Source organism: Brachionichthys hirsutus, chromosome 17 (assembly GCF_040956055.1).
Source record: "Brachionichthys hirsutus isolate HB-005 chromosome 17, CSIRO-AGI_Bhir_v1, whole genome shotgun sequence".
Classification (NCBI taxonomy): Eukaryota; Metazoa; Chordata; class Actinopteri; order Lophiiformes; family Brachionichthyidae; genus Brachionichthys; species Brachionichthys hirsutus.
In genome coordinates, this window is record NC_090913.1 from 10,185,708 (window position 1) to 10,203,143 (window position 17,436).

The 17,436-nt window shown below is 47.5% G+C and overlaps 1 protein-coding gene across 1 annotated transcript in view; it reads right to left on the bottom strand.

The window, feature by feature from the left end:
* Positions 1-17,436, bottom strand: part of lrba (LPS-responsive vesicle trafficking, beach and anchor containing) — a 125,498-nt gene that overhangs the window by 80,310 nt on the left and 27,752 nt on the right. The window contains exons 26-34 of the mRNA XM_068751051.1: positions 16,627-16,756; positions 16,317-16,420; positions 15,627-15,734; positions 15,369-15,510; positions 14,737-15,085; positions 10,479-10,636; positions 8,469-8,553; positions 8,090-8,223; positions 7,381-7,442 (exon numbers count right to left, since the gene is read on the bottom strand). Coding sequence (XP_068607152.1) covers positions 7,381-7,442; positions 8,090-8,223; positions 8,469-8,553; positions 10,479-10,636; positions 14,737-15,085; positions 15,369-15,510; positions 15,627-15,734; positions 16,317-16,420; positions 16,627-16,756 — 1,272 coding nt within the window. The remainder of the gene's footprint in view (positions 1-7,380; positions 7,443-8,089; positions 8,224-8,468; positions 8,554-10,478; positions 10,637-14,736; positions 15,086-15,368; positions 15,511-15,626; positions 15,735-16,316; positions 16,421-16,626; positions 16,757-17,436) is intronic.

Consider the following 17,436-nt stretch of genomic DNA (forward strand, 5'->3'; position numbering starts at 1 on the left):
GTTTAGAGCGCATTCATCACAAGCAAACACACAAATTTCCTCTTCTTTGACTAACGTTATGGTTGGAGGTGTCAGTCTAAACAATCCAGCCGCAGCCGCGTGCGGCGTTCGAGCCTCGGCTTCGAGGGGACAGCGAGCGGAGGGAAACTCGGCGGCCATCATCTCTCATGTTCTGTTCAACATTTCAACACATTCAACACAACCGTCAAAAGAATAATAAAGCAACAAGGTCATGGGCCCTGTCTGAGCCTCCCAGCACTTTTTCCTCTTCTTCCTCTCAGGGGAGACGGAGAAATATGCATGAAAAACCTCAGCTTCAGACTAAACTACCCAACTGCTCTTTTAAAAAAAAATCATTAATCACAGCTTGAAGTCTTCACGCAAGCAGAGCGCTCGGGGTTTTTTTTAAGACGTGTCATCTGCTGAAAAACTTGTAACAGTAATTTCAACAGCGGCGAAATGAACTAACAGAATCCTCGGCTTGTGGAAACTCTCGTTTCAACAAAGCGCCCTCAAACGGCTCCCTTTAACTGAGTTTGAAATCCAATCGAGTCGCTGAAGCAGCCCAGAAGTGAAAGACGCCTTAAAGCGTATCTGCGGATAAACTTTTTAAATACTGCTGTCATCGCCTGAGCTGATAGAGGAAACGGTGTGTTTACGCAAGGACTGGCCTTTCGGTAAACCTATAGAGCCCTCGGGGACGAGGATATCAGCGCTGCGACCAGGAAGGAAAAGATCAATTTGCAAGAATTGCAAATACACATCCAAACATATTTGTGTGACTAGTTCCACAATCATACAGTCCCCCCCCCCCGCCCCCCCTTTCAGAACAACAAAAGTAAACCAAGACCAACCCGCCGCCGCGTTAGACAGACAACAACCTCGGTTCTTAAGCTGCCTTCTGTTCTGAAGGGCCAATATTGGCATTCCCAACAAAGAGGGCACGTGGGGAATAACGTCTTGGCTTGAGAGGGGAACCAGAGTTCTTGAGCAGAGTGCTTCAGAGGAAATGTATGAAAGTAGCCTTGGGGCCCTCTAGTTTGAGCATAGACTGTAGTTGAAGGACATTAAACATGAGTGCTACCCTGTGGCTGTGGGGATATTCCAGACCAGCGCTAGCCGGGTTTCAAATAAACAGCCCAGGAAGCAAGGCCTTAATTGTACTCTGTGAACCAGGAGGACCAGTGACATGACATTTTGTTTTCCTGAACTCTGTTAACTTCGGATTTCGGACTCCAGTCTCACAACTTGAATGCAAAACTAAAAGTCCCTTAAAAAAAAAAAAAAATGATCGCAAAACTGCAGCTCGGAAATGAGGTTTGATGAACGGCGTGGAAGCCATTGGCGTTTCGTGATAGCAAGACTAATGGTGTCATTATAGGCTAAGAAATGGCTCTTCTAGTTGAATTAAAAAAGCAATGACCCCGTTGACAAAAAGGAAACGGGGACAGGTCAGTGATAGGATATTGGATTTTGGCTGCCCTGGTCAGCAGTGTCACTGCTTTTATGCTCGCAGTAGGGGCCATGACCACAGCCCTGCTGATGAGTAGATACAAGCAGCCATTTGTGACCCCTAACCTTTAACCTGACCTCTTAACAGATGAGAGGAGGGCGAGGGAGGGCCGCCCCGCCTTTAGTATAGCCAGCACGAGCTGGGTTTGGTTACTTTTTCCTTATTTGAGTGCGAGGGCGTGAATGAATTAAAAGAAATAATAATCTGATTCTATTCATAGAAATGCCCGTCTCGATTTGAAGTCAAAAAGACAGCTCTGTTTGGTCTGCGTTCAATGATGATGGCATTGAGTCTAAACACACACGCCGGGTACTTCCGTCATTACAGCTGATTATCCATAATCAACATCTAAATATACCCGCGAGCACGAGTGAGAAAACACAGACCTCCTGAGCTTTCAGAAGTCAGGGCTCGCCGCCACACGAGGAAAACATTCTCCAACGCAGAAGAAAGAAAAGTCTCGACTCTCCCGAAATAATAAATAAGTCAGTTGTGCTTTTCGGCGGGATCATTCATAATTCCAAGTATTTGTTGATTTGAAAGGCTGTGGGAACACAACATTTAGATGACATAACAAAAGCATAAATCCTCGAGTCAAATGTGGTAGTTCAGCAGAAGCAAAATTAAACAGGATGAGAGCTACTGCTGAAGAGTTGCGTGTGTCGGAGTTTGATTGCAAGACGACAAAGCACGAGGCTGCAAAAAAACAAGAAAAGGCAAAGCAGAAGGAAAGAAAATGCACACGTTTCAACATCTTAAATGAATTTGCATATGTCACAGCTTGCTAGACGTTGCAATGAGGCATCGCTAGCTAGCGGTGGCGTGCCTCGGCGTTTTGAATTGAACCTTTGTGTCTCTGAAAACCACATAAAAGAACAAAATGATTCAAGAAAAAAACAGCCATGGCAAATAATAAAAAATAAACTTTCCATGAAACAAATGTTATTCGTCATTTCTTTGACTGATCAGGTTCAGCAGCTTGCTGCTTCTTATTCATGCTGCGTCTTTGCCTTGGAAACACACGCTTGCTTGCAAAAAAAGAAAACATCTCAAAGCCTTTTGAAACTTAAGATCATAAAAAGGTACAAACACCTGTGTGTTTAAAAGTTTAAAAGATAAGACGTTAGCTCCTCCAATCTTTGAGTACTATCCCATCAAGACTCCAATCAGAGATAGCGGAAGTTATTTCATGCCGCCTGAGAGCAAAAGAACATCTTTGTGCAACAAAATCGAAACGTCTCTCTTTTTTAACGCTCTAACGTGTTCACAAAATCAAGGCAAGTGAAATTTTCACAGCAAATCTGAGGTAAGAAGTCAGGACATGATTTTATCAGCAGGATGTCAGGAGAGGAAATATGAGCATGCATTCCAGGGTCTTAGAACTTGGATCAATCCGGTTAAAAAAAACTGGTGATGAATAACAGCCGATCGTTCTATTGATGACCGTCAGAACCAAAGACCGACTGGGAACCAAATTAAAAGCCACTCGGCTTTTTTTGTTTTGTTCTGAGGACTCTCCCATCTGATTTCCCCCCCTTCTCTCAGCTAGACTTCACTTCCTGTCAGGAAGCACCCCCCCCCCACCTCTTTCAACACAACATACCCCGCTGCCCCTGCCACATGCTTGGCAATGATAGGGGCGTCTGCAGAATTAAGTGGCAGTTGGTGTTAGCTTGTTTTCTCTACGTCTCACAGGAGAGTGCCTTTTCAAAAAAGGTAAGAGCAGCGTGATACGATCCCGCTGCACGACGGAGGGATGGCGGGACACCGAGCCGCGTGGCACGGCTGTGCAAAGGCCGCTGCAGGGCCGAGGCGTTCAGGGAGGGAAGGAGAAATAATACTTGGATTTGCACTGATCTTGAACCTTGTGCGCCTGTTTGACTGCACAGCGGGACGCGCGTCCGACTGTGAGGAAAATTATGGTGTTTTTGTCCCCGGGTTTCATCACATTCCTCGCCACTTCTCTCACTCCTCACAGCTCCCCAGGTGGTTCATGCAACACGGTCTGTTCTCGATCCGTCAAATCTTCACTATAGGAGAGGAGGAAATGTGTCTACTGACGGATATAAATGACTACTTAGCAATTTGAGTACCATACTTCACTTTTACCGACAAAATGTAAAAATAAGCCACTGTCGGGGGAACTCGAGTAACTTAAGTAAGTTCTAAAACGTAAAAGAATAGGTTCAATGAGGTTCAACGTGTTGGGGTTTCAGGGCGGCTAAGCTTCCAAACGGTTCCCTCGATACTCAGATTATACTATTGATTGTTTGGAGCACGAAGACCACGCTCTCCTGACCCGTTCCCCGACTGCAGGAGTGTAGACTCCTATGCCTCAGCGACTCTACCTTATAACCTGGAGGTCAGAGGGTCAAGGGTCAGGAGGAGCCAAGTGTTTGGGGAGGTCAATGTCTTGCTCTGCTTTGAGAGGGAGAGAGGTGCCCATCTGTTAAACAGGTTAACTCTGCCTGGGACAAATGAAAGTGTCTGGTCATTTTATCATCAGGTTAAAGTTGCCGTTATTGAATTACTATTGAAACAGTTTTTTTTTGTTTGTTTACATTTCTGATAAGTCATGAAGGCAGCACAGATAGGCCGATGTCTGCATGCATCGCAAAGCATCAGGAAATAAAATGAAGACCAAAAAGGCCTGGTACCGGAACACAAATAGCACTCACAGCAAAAAGAGATGGGAATGCACAAGCACTGCAACAGGTGTGATCAGGTGGATGCTAACCTGGGTAGCATTGTGAGTGGCCAGTCTTAAAAAGCCCTTTTTTTTTTTTTTTAAACCTGCGACCGGCAGAGAATTTATCGTCTGCAAAAAAATAAAAAAAAAAAGCTGTCTGTGGTGATGTCTGGGAATCCACCGGGAACACTGCTGCTGAATGTTCAATGCACTTAGCATCACAAACAAAAGTCCAATCATCAGCACCGGTATACTGAAGAGGAGATGAACACTTCAAAATATTCTTCAGTGATAAATAAGAAAACAAGCGATTTCAATTTCTTTTTACACTATTTGAAGAACTTATGAAACGGGTCTAACACTAATCAGTCCATTATGTCTCATTCCATTCCATTAAAGGTCAAACTGTCTCAAATATGTAAGGAGTGTTGGACTTTTCCATCAGGGCTTGACCATCACAAAACAAACACCCCTGGATCCGATATCCCCCCCCCCCCCTTCCTTCCACTCCATGTACAGGATATGCTTTTGATAAATGGCTGTAGGATGAATGGGCTGACAGAGGGGCCGGACAATAATGGCTGATCTACAGGACACAAATGCAGCTACTGAGGAGATTTATGGGTCTCTGGTCATCGCAGACTGCTCCGTAACCGATGAGATGATTCCTCAAAGCTGCGGATGGGGCGGCAGCCGGTGCAAGGGGAGAGCTCTTCTCTCTTGTCCCAGTGCATTATTTATTCATCAGATGTTTTGGGGCGGAAGCCGCTTTGAGAAGAGCGACCAGGAAACAACAAGCTGAACGTAAATATGGCAAAGACTGCAAAAAATAAAAAATAGGTTCGAGAGGAAGCGGATGGGTGGCGTTCTCTCGCCGGAGAAAAAGTGGATCATTTTCACGCAATATTAAAACGGCGTTTATTTGAGAAATCTATGAGGATGAACTGGGTTTCTGACTCCAAAACAAGCAATATAAAAAACGGAAAATGGTGCGAGTTTGTCGATATTTTCCGAGATTTTAAAAACTAAACAGTCAATCAATTAATGCGTGACAATTATTTAACGTTGGTCTCAACACTTAAACACAGAAAAGCTTGAGCTGACGCCGGAATCAGTTCTACAGTAAATGATCATCAATCCTAATGCTGTGTATTCAAGGATCAATAGTACAGCGTGGAACAAGGCGGAAGCCACCCCCAGCAGTTAATGTCTGGTCAAAATGGCCCTTTAATTGGGAGCGCTGTTGTCGTTGCTTAGAAATGGGGCGCCATCAAACAGCGGTTTACAATCCCCTCCTCAATGCCAAGCTGATGTGACGGCCAATGCAACTTTCATAGGATCCCTGATTAAAAGCTGCTCTGCGGTCCCTCGCCTCCCGACCCTTCACCCCAGCTCCACTCCATCTCAAAGCTTGGGAAATTAATTAAAATCTCACGGAGATGGTATCACATCGCATCTCCGGTGGAGGAGCGGGAGGAGGGGGGGGATCAATCAAAATCATCTCCATCTACTCCCACCGCTGGTTGGCTTGAAGGCAGGAAGTAGTCGCGAGATGGCCGCCGAGGCACTTCCTGCTGAGAGAAGTGAGCATTTCCTGTGCTGGAGGGGGGGTACCTGCGAAACATTCCTAAATAATGTCATCAATCATGACGCCGGACTTCTCTCTCTGCCCCACGAGGAGAGCAAACACACACAGATAATCAAACATTGTACTTTAGCCCAGAGGAAAATCTGCCCCCCCCCCCCCCCCCTCACCCCCAGTGGAAAACGGCACAGCATCTACCTCCCCCTCCCTCTCACCCTTTACACAACAATAAAATTACATTTGCATTAGCAGTGAGAGAATTTGGTTGGATGATTTATTGAAGCAATCAACACTCTTGGCCAATCCCTGGTCCTCTCAGTGTGTGTGTGTGTGTGTGTGCGCGCGCGTGCACGTGTTGGAAATTGGTTGGGGTAGCTCGGAGCGCAGAGAAAAGGCAGAAATGGCTTGGGCTGGGGACCAGAGGGGGAAGCGAGGTATGAGCTGTGCAGCGGAGCAACGACCAAGATTCTGCCTTTGATTAGATTAGCATTAAACAACACCCTGACAGATATGACAAATAGGTGCATTAGAGCCCGTCACTCTCCTCCCTTTGGTTTTCTATCAGGCGTTCACTCCCTCTATCGCTTCCTCTCCGGGCATCGCTGGGCTCACATTCGCCCCCCGCGTGAAGCGCCGGCGCAAATCCACGAGCGGGCCGCCGACATCCAAGCAGATGTGCGATCTGACTATATTACCCTCTTCAGAGACGAAGCGGAGCGAAAAATAGGGAACCGAAACGCGGAGGGGGTTAAAAAGGCGGGAGGAAGAGAGCCATGATGATAGGAACTATTTCCTCAGCAAAATAAAGGTGATAAAAAGGAAAGCCGAGCGCGGCGGCGAGCGAGGTGTCATTAATCAGATCGGTTTTTGTGTTTGGAGATCTTTGTTGTTGGTTATTTTCCGTGAGGTGTTTTAATGGTAAAGACGCACGCACACGCACACACACACACACACACACACACACACACACACACGGGGACATGTGGGAGTTATTATCCGTTGTCCTTGTCACAGGATACGGGCATGAGGGGAAACTTTGGGGAATAAATTCACTGCTCATATGAAATGAATCATCAAATGACTGTAAAAAACAAAAGACGCCGTCATCTGTAACTCTGTCTGGTAACGCTTACCAGTCATCCTTGAGTGATCCATCGACATCCCGGATCATTGATCCGCCCACACCCGCTTATGATCCAGGAATTAGTATTCATGAATCCGGCAGCGGCTAAATAAACTCGGCAACAAAACACCCCGCAAGACAACAGGGACTGGAGGGATAATCAATGCAAAGCACCATCAAATCTACATTATCCCTCCTCATCAGTTTGGCCAGGCCACAAGGGCCAGTGCTCGGGTCAGAGGTGACGCAGACCGAGCCGCCACCCTTGACCCTCAAACCGATATTTGCAGCCAGAGATGCCTTCAGGTCGGATGTGGAGAGGTAGACGGGACAGTGTGGAGGAGAGATAAGGCACTGGACGGCTCAGTGTCCACTCAGTCTGTGGATTTACTGCAGTCAAGATGGGAGGGGCGGGGTGGGGTGTGTGTGTGTGTGGGGGGGGGGGGCACCGATATAGATGCACGACTTGCCTGAGAACACAGAAGCATGACCAGCTCCACCACTGAGCTGCTGGGCTTCATGCACACCAGGCCTGTGGAAACAGAAAGAAACGGAGTCAAATGTGCATGTGTGCCTTCTCTTGTGGACAGAGCACGCACACACACACACACACACACACACACACACACACACACACACACACACACACACACACATTACTAAAGCATCTGCAGAGGAGCAGCTAGTATTGATGAGCTTAATGAAGCAACATGATGTTACTGTAAACTAATACATATTTGGGCCTTGTATTACCAGCCTGACTTGGCCGGCATATGTCCGATTGATCCCTAATGGTGATCTCTGGGCTTTCAAGGGGAGGGGAGGGGGGGGGGGGGCAAAGTGTCCAGAGCCTGCTGCACAGGCACAGACGGCGAGAAGGCAGAGCAGCCTTTGGTCTTTAAGTTGCTCTTCACATGACACACACATACACACACCTCCCCCTGTCATCTCCTCAGCCCCCCCCCCCCTTGCATCTATCAATCAACTTTCCATTTTGTTTGGTGGCAGCAGACATCCCAAACACTGCTATTAGCGGCCTGGCCTCTGACCTGCCCCCTCTACAAACCATCAGCGCGGCTACCGACGCAAACTCGTCAGGCTTTTGGACGACGAGCGCCAACGCGAGCTATTCGAGGCCCTAATGGAAGCAAACTGCGTCGCCGTTCGAGCTGTACTCACTCGTGCCCTCAATGAGGAGCTCCTGTCCATGACTACCCAGCAGGGTCCGGGAGAGGAAGGGGGCAAAGTCCACAAAGATCTCCCTCAGGAGAGGAGCTGCCTTCTCCAACGCATGCTCCAGGCGCTCGGAGATGCTGGCGTGATCCGAACAACACGGCAACAAGGCAAGTCAAAAGAAATCAGCAATGCAACGGGAAGAAAAGCTCAAACGTCATACAAGAGGTCAGAAAAACGTTGGAGTTTAACGCGACTGAATGGGACAAAGCAACAAACCGTGGCTCTAGAATAACTGAGCAGGTTTACGAGACATAAATAAATAAATAAATAAAATGCTGAAGCTTGTGTGTATGTGATCCAGAGAAAGAAGAAGATGAATCACCTCATATTGGGGGCTGTGTTCTGGGTCACAGGGGAGAGTGGGGGGACAGATGGCAGGCTAGCGCTGCCTGGATCCTGGCCGCCTGCTACAGGGAGAAAGCAAAGAAATCTGTTATTAGTCTGGATGTGGGACAAGAATAAGGTGCCCCACACACGCACACACACGCGCGCGCGCACGCACACACACACACACACACACACACACACACACACACACACACACACACACACACACACACACACACACACACACACACACACACACACACACCATAAGCCTGCGTGGAAACATACCTCCCGTGAAAGAATACAACGGTTCATTCAAATTTATAGAAGAGGAGGAGTTACATTAGGGCGGGGGGGGGGGGGGGGGGGGGCATGTATAATTCTAGGTGGTGTATGGTCCCCCCCCAGCACAATATGTCCTCCTTATCAATTTAAAATTCAGAAGTTTTAGATCATGGAAACCTCTAAATTACGCCCTGAACTGTTGGTAATGTTTCAACATCAGCCACAGTGCCATGATTTATGGGGGGGGGGTATTTATTTCAGACACACATCAGTACCGGTTTTTGCACCTGTGTGAACGCAGGATGCTGAAATAGCCCTAACCGTTTATGAAATTGTTTTACTCATTAAGTCATTACGTACCAATTCACCCCTCTGGGCTGTTTTTTTGGTGACTGTTTCATTACACAACTAAAAGGTGCTTTACGACTTCATTCTGGGGACAAGGTACAAAGCCCATGTTTGATTGATCTGGCAGTAAATTCACTGCCCCGTGGCTCATAAATAAGCTAATGCCCGGCTGAATATGGAGGAGGGGGGTCCGCGGGTGTTTCGGCGGACTTGTTTTTCCAGCCAGAATAGTCTCCAAGCAGGGATAACTCTTAAGGAATGACAGACGGTGTAATGTGGGCTGGAATGTGTGTGTGGAAGGTGTTAAGTAGCGCCATGTGGGCCTGGTGAGAGTATCCCTCTCGAGCTGAAGTAGCTCCTTCAAACAAAGAGGAGTAAATGAACGTCTCCATTAGTCCTCCCACTGCCCCACTAAAACACACACACACACACAAAGCATATTTACTCAATGCTGCTCACTGACACAGAGCACCCTGCCCGTACGGCTTCAACACTTAGCGTTATTCACAGACACACACAATACCCATACGATGACGCACACACACACACATTTCACAGTCTCCTAAAACACACAAAGCCCATTTTCGTGTCACTGCCAGGACTTAAATACACACCAAGAGGCTCAACAAGGAAAATATATTAAACATTGGTTTACACCAGGAATGGGCTCGCCTGGTTCACAATCGGTATTATTCCCTTGCTGTTATTATTTAACCTGATCGGATTAAAGAGACCGATTCATGCATTTTTTTTAAATACTTTTTAAACATTGCAAGACCACAGATTTATTAAATTACACATCAAAGGATCAACCGATTACCATAAGACTTTGGAGTGGAACCAGATTAAGGCTCTTTTTTTAAAAAAAACCTTTTGGGTCAATTATACTTAAAGAGCTGCACAGATTTTCAAGAAACTTCCTCAGAGTGGGGCAAATGTCAAAGAAGGAACCACTGGATTTCAGGGGTGATCTGGATAAAGAAGTGGCGCCATGATTTTTTTTTTTTTTTTTTTACTTTCCTTCTTTTGATGCCGTACATGTGTTGCAGGAATGTGGATTAAGGGTTAATTTGATTCCAAGGAGCTGCTGGGCTTTGGGCAGAGGCATGTGCTCGAGTGAGCGCCTTGCCAGCTAGATTCATTTGCATGAAGTCTGCAGAGGTGCTCGAGTGGATGTGGGCGTCGCCTTCCCTGCAGGGTGCAGGGGACAGGTGTTGCTGGACCAGGACAACGATCACTACGGTAACAGCCACTAAAAAGCTGCGACTCAACCAATCTGTGATTAAATTATTAACACAAATAACATCTCATCACACATGTAGACATTTAAAAGCCTGCCCTGCTACGTGACTGTGTCTTTGTGTGAACTCACTTGCTGCAGAGTCTGCAGAGGTGTCGCCAGAAGAAACCACGGCGACGCCGTCGACGGGCGTCCCGCCGGACACGGACGCAGCGGTGGCTGCCGGGAAAGGAGCGGAAGCGACTGGAGGCGGGGTGCTGCCCGGTTTCTTTGGTCCAACGATGACGCTTCTGTTGAGACAAGGGAAATCATTTATATAAAAAGGTAAATGAAGAGGAATAAATTCCACCCAAAGCGAATGGCTTCGTCCAAGTTTCATGGCAATCCACCAGGTTCTTATTGAATAATGCTGCTACCCAAACATCATAGGTGAAAGAAACCTCCTCTGATTTAATTAAAACCATCTCTTCTTATGGCTGATGTGGCATTCTGAGTATATGGTAACGGCTTTCTTTCAGCGCTCTTCCTTATATGCAAATGAAACTGCCTGATTTTGGTCTCAGATCCTACAATACCCATATTTAGTATGAAAATTAAAACCAGTCTAGCTTTTAAAGCTCGAGCGCTCCCATTTCAACTTTCATATCCGACTAATGAAAGCTGGCTTACACATCTTAATGCGTGTATCTCTGCAAGCGATAATGCCGCTCCCTTCAAGCTCCACCTTGTGAAGTAAGAGAAACTGCTTCTCATACTGATGTGGTCAGACTGAGGGGAGATTCAATTCCCATCTGGCGAACAACAGATGGGGAGGAGAGCACCATGCAGATAAGCTGTCAGTTTGGACCAGGGCTCTGACAGACCACTGGCCATATCAAAGAGAGGCTGGCCTCGCTTATCAGTGCTGACACAGGGGAAAGCAGGGTCTAATCACCGGTTACTGCTGCCTGTTGAAAGCTCAAACCAATGCACGCGTACCGAGTCGCGCAAGCATACGCCAAACGTGCAGCATTTGAATATGGAAGGAAAATAACGAGCGCACACAGACAAAAGGAGCTAAAAATTCCAAGAGTCGGTGTGTCTGTGGGTTTTCACGCGCACACAAGGAGATAGTTGGGTCAGGCTCCCTGTGGTGCGGACAGATACCTGGCTGCAGCATCAAAGGCCGCTCAGTTGAGTTAAGGTAGCTGATCAGATCCATTAAAAGTTATTGTGAATGTTAAACCCTGACAGTTGGCCTTCGCTTCAAGTCATCTGTGATTTAGGAATAATAAAGCTCCATAAGGAGACCGGTGGGTTGACAGTAGAATCTAAAATAGAAGCACATACAGAGGAAGTCCAGGGTGTTGCAAAAAAATAAAAAATAGAATGAAATCAGTACCGGTGGCCAGGACGGCTGGGGATAAAAGTTTCGGTTCCGATAGGGGAGGGGGGGACCCCTGGTGAGTGGAGGCTCGGTGGGTGCGTGCGTCTGCAAATATTTGATGCATATTGAGAGCATAAATAAATGTGTAGCCGTGTGTGGAAGTCCGGCCGCAGACACGTCTGCGGACGCGTTTGGCCTTCCATCTGTTCTCCAGCGAAGGACCAGTGAATTATTCAGCAGGTCATTAGCCACAGTTATCGTGAGTGGGCCGCCTCGCTCGATTAATCAGCCGTCAGCGGCCCGACTCAACCCACAAACAGGAGCCCAGGGCAGTGTGTGTGTGTGTGTGGTGGCCTGAATTATTAAAGGCTTTAACCTGCAAAGTGCAGTAAACACTGATTCCAGTAATCTCTGCTATTTTAGGTACGACGAGTGCGAGGACGAGTCAGAACGCATCAGTGTTGTGTGTAAAAATACCCTTCTTTACCCTCAAAGCCTCCACATCACCCGGCAGAGCTCCGTTCTCCAAACCCGTACGTGTGCATGTCCTTCATTCACCATAGTGTCCAAACAATTTGCAATTTAGTGCGCACGGATATTGCTCGACACAGAATGTGCACCAGTTATTCCTTCACTGGGTCAAGACTGGTCGAACTCGTCTTCTTTTGCTTTTCCTCTTCGGTCTAAAATTCAAGTACTGCAAGTGCACAATTTAACTCAGGCGTCACCAGCGCTTCCCACAGAAGACCCGACGCAGTATTACTCGTGCGATTATTCCACGTGCATCACAAAAAGGTTGAACCTGCGCGAACACGCAGTGCCTCAAACGCAATTAAATGAAGAAAGGTTGAAAATTGCCGACTTTCAAACGTCTGTAACGCTTTCCCGTTTCCTCACAAGTACACTGACAACACTTCCAACATCAACACAGCTCATCTGTACATAAACTCTCACATGCACGCGGAGTCTGCTGCCAGGAATGCAAACAACTGCACCATGTATATCCCCCGATGTCTAACACACACACTTTCTGAATCTAAATCACCGGCTTGTACAATGACACTGTTTAGTTCTGGTTAGCGTCAGCAAATATTTGCAGACTGGCTGTCATAACAGGGGCATGGCTGAGAAATGGATGAGAGAAATCTAGCAGGTCTCCACTAGTAAATAAATCAGTCGGGATACTCCACACACCCCCCCCCCCCCCCTGACCAACCCACGGTTTTTATCTGGGAGTTCTTCCGTACATTGGTCTCGTAAATCCAAGCCCTGGGGGTAAGAGGAAAAAGTTGCCATGTTTTGGCAGGAGATGTCAGTGTAGAATGTCGGCTGTGGCTTGCACTGGTGTCGCTGGGAGGTTTCCTGGTTAGTGGGAGATGCAAAACAACGATAAGAGTCATTAAATCAAGATAATGAAGGCAGAACGAGTCCACATAAGTGGTAGGTAGACGTTAGTGTGGGTGAGGACAAGAGACTGCTGGCACCCTGGAAGCGAGGCCTGAGAGGAGAGGGGCCTCTGCTATTGGTGCTCGGGGTATGAGTACTCCTTCCTTTCTGCATTATCAATGTCACATCAAACTGGAAGGGCAAAAGGCTGAAGATGCAATTAGAAGGTTGTTTTTTTTATGCATTTGAGACCCTTTTATGAAAGAAACAATGCAGAAAAAAAGACAAATGCGCTGCTGCTTTTGGTGTCGTCTCTCGTGGGATTTATGACAAATAAATAAACGAATACAGCATCTCCAGCTGTATGCCTTAAAAGAGAAGAATAAAAAGCATAACTTGCAGCCCTGCAGTATGTGAAGAGCGAACCATCAAAGCAAGCTTTGCTTCCTCTTAAAAGGAGCCGGGGTAAGGTTTTGCGTTTTGAAGAGGCTCCCATAGGCTGCGAGTGAGCTGTTAGTCTATGTTCTCCAGCTCTCCTGACGTGCTCTCTTCCTACGGAGTACGCTCAGCGGACAGGAGCCAGTCTAATCCCCCTGATATGAGGAGCGCCCTGAGACCTGACAAAGCATTCCTCAGATAAAGACACGCGATCACAGAGATGCCGTGGAATTCCCCCCAGTTGGGGGTAAGCAGACTGACTGTTAGCGAGACAGAGAAACGAGAAATGTTTTTTTCAGTACATGAGAACCTTGACTTGACATCACCCCCTACGAGACTTCTTTCTCCCCCTTCTCTCTCTCTCTCTCTTTCAGTCCCTACCACCTACCACCCCCCCCCCCTCCTACCGTTCGTGAACGTCTGAGAGCCGACGCTCCAAATGCAAACCAGACCGGTGGCCATCCTCTCTCACCTGGACCCGTCTGTGGCTTCAGAACACGGCTCTGCTTTTGAAGCCTCACTCCTAACTGTTCACCCCCTGCACCTCCAGGGGTAATGCAAATTATACAGCTCTTATGCCAGAGCGAGGGGGGGGGGGGGGGGGGGAGGGGAGGGGTACCGCTTTGAACATTAGACAGCGAGAGACGAGCAGCAGGAGAGATAAAAACGAAAGTCGTTAAATATCAGCGAGACGGTAAAAAGAAACAGCTTCCTGCCGGTTTGGTCTCTCGGTCTCATCATCCCAGATATGGGCCGCTGCTGTCCTTAAGACAGTTTCCTTTGTGAGACGGTTTGCTCGGGAGGAGCGCCTGCACCGACAACAAAAGACAGAACAATAGGGGAGAGTTCAAAAAGGTCCGTTACAAAATGTTTTCCGAGCTTCACCTAAGCCTCCTCTGAGAACACCAGGAGACGACTTCAAGGTCTGATTCTGAGAAGACCCCCGCAGTGATGCTGGGATAAATAATTTAGAGATTTACAGGCACACACACACACACACACACACACACACACACACACCATATGGGCTCTTGAGAAACTGATGAAGCTGTCAGGGATGCATCCATGTCAACACTGGAGAATGTTTCGCCCAGATTCTTTCCTCAATCATCAGCGCTTCAGGGTAGAAAAACATGATTTCCTCTGAATAGCACGGCTGTGTATGTGCGTGTCAACGCGTGTTCAAACCCGAGCATTCACCTATCAAATGACCGGAACTGCAGCGACGATTCTCTGGTCACATCGCCTAAGAACGACGGCGGCGGCAGACTCGGATCCACCTTGACGTCTTCGGCCGGAGCGCTCACTAAGCTGCGCAGGATATCCTTCACGTTCTTGCCCTTTGGGTCAGCGGGCTGAGAGGCTCTGACCTCAGACGACAGCGTAGACAAGGCCTCCGAGACGGCGTCCGGGCCATGAGTAACGCCAGACGATGACAGGTCAGCCTCGCTCGTGCCGGCCGAGGTGTGCTCATCGCCGATGCCGGAATCAAACCGCCGGAGGGAGACGCCGTTCTCCGCGTCGAGTCCTCCAGAATTGGCACCGCTATCTAAAGATGGAAACAGCAACGAAGAAATGTGCGCGTGAGGGAATTTAACTCCAAAGACAGTGAAGAAAAACAAGGCAAAAGTGATTCATCTTGTTAAATAGTTTAAATCTGTGTGTTGTGATACTGAAGACTCATCAAAGGAAGGGACGTAATGACAAGAGGTCGTGTTCTACACGGCGCTGTGTTTAAGGGGTCACAAACTATAACATTACTGTACGGCAGCACGATCGTCCCATGCAGAGGATCGTTTCAGCGCGCGTTCTTCCTCGAGGTCGCCGTGTACCTGTGCTCCTGGTAGACTGCGATCGCTGAGGGCGTTTCTTGTCGTTGTGCGGCTCCAGGATGTCGCGGTACTTGGACACCATGAGGACAGAGATGAAGTAGACAACAGCGAGAGCCAGAAACTGAGCCTGCTTATTGTCCTCCTGAAACAAACGACACACACTAAATGATCTGCGCCTGTTTGCATGTGTGTGTGTGTTCATTTTGTTTTTAGCTGACTAATTCCATTAGTTATGTCTGCACGTTTACAGGGACTCACAATGTCTCTAAACACGACAGCCCTGAGTCGGTTAATGTCCATGTCCTGAAGGAGCCTGTCCAAGTCTCTGACTGGAGACATTCCACCCGTCACTGCATCGACCGGACTCTGCATGCGTGCATGAAAATCAAACCATTACCACATGAATTTAATCGTACCGTCGTTGCCAAATGGTGTGCGAGAAGCACGTGTGCTTTTATCCACGATGGGATGCTTTATTAAACTACGCACACTTCACGGAGAAGGGTAAGGTTTCACAGCTCGGAGAAGCCATCCATCCTGGGATCACGCCCTTAACATAATGGCTTTTCTGTGGAGCTGCTGCATTATAAATGAGCTTCAACACCCGGTCAGGGAAGAACAACACGACTTTACTGGAAGACACTGTATCAAATCAAAGGTCCAATGACAAAAGGCCTCGCCTCGTGTCACAAGCAGCAACCAGCGTAGTAACGCAATAAGATACGAGTTAATGCAATAATGCTGTTGGCGAGCAGGACAAAGGACAAAGCTCTTCACAGAGGAAAGGGAACAAAGCAAAGGAAGGGTTTTCGAGGTGTGGGGAAAAAGGTGACCTGTACAATAATGAGATTTAAATTAATTTGGAAAAATAACTGGCAAAAAAACCAAGAAAACACTAATAGAAATGTGTAAAATGATCATAAACATGGGATGATTCGAGTTACTTGCCTGTGCAGATGCTCCAAGCGTAGAGCTGCTGGTCGAGCCTTCTGCAACATGCCTAAATTGGGCTTGCTGACACTCCAGACAATTTCTCACTGCCATAGCACACACTGGGAAGGGATTTAGAAAGGGCCATTATGTGACACCGCATAAATAAAATCATGTACAGCCATTGCACTCGTGTTTTTAGACAAGATATGCCAGAAGAACACACAAAAAAAATGTCGGTTGTAAAATAAGAAAACGGCAGGAAAGGATAAGAAAGACAAAAGCAAAGAAGAAGAAGTGGGGGCCGTGATAAGGTCAGCGCTCTGGCCAACTCTGGCAGCATCGTTCACTCTTCCCTGCTCCACCTCTCCTCCCAAGGTCACAGTGTAAGGGTGCTCTTGAATCACATTCACTGTGAGCCGCTCCCATAACGAATGACACCGCAGGGCGAGCACATGCTGAGTGGGCAGGAACGCACAGTCTCCGTCTCAAAAAGAAATCTTGTGATCCAACGACTTTCGGCACATTCGAAACGGGCGCTTACAATTTACAACGCGTATGTGCAGTTTGGCTCCTCGGTCGGAGACCCTCCCAACAACCCCCCCGTCGCTCTGTACTTGACAACTGACAAATGTTAACTCTGAGGCATTTAGATTACGAAGAAGGGAATTATTCTGTCTGGAAATGGGCTCCCTTTTTCCATTAGGATTTCTCTTTCATATATATAAAAAAAAAAAGAGGGGCCAGGAGGGTGGAGATGCTAAAACCTTGTTACAGTCTTACAAAATCAGATTAGGCGCCAGCAATGGGGAGCACATACCTCATCAAATATTCATTACTTAACGGCTGCTTTCTAAAAACCGGACCCTGTAATACGGCGGCATCGCTCGCGAAACCGCAACAACATCCGAGCGAGATGGATAACGCCAGAGCCGAGCGTCCCGCCTGTGACGAGTCTGCATTTTTTTTTTTTTAAAGCCATACTTGTTGGTAACCTTCATGCTAATGAGCATCTAGAAGCAGGAACTGACAGCGGCATTTCTTACATTACAGATATACTCATTAAGTTGCCGTTTCACCACTTCTGAGTGTGTATACAATCTGTATTTGCCTGAAAAAGGCAACGCAACACAAAATG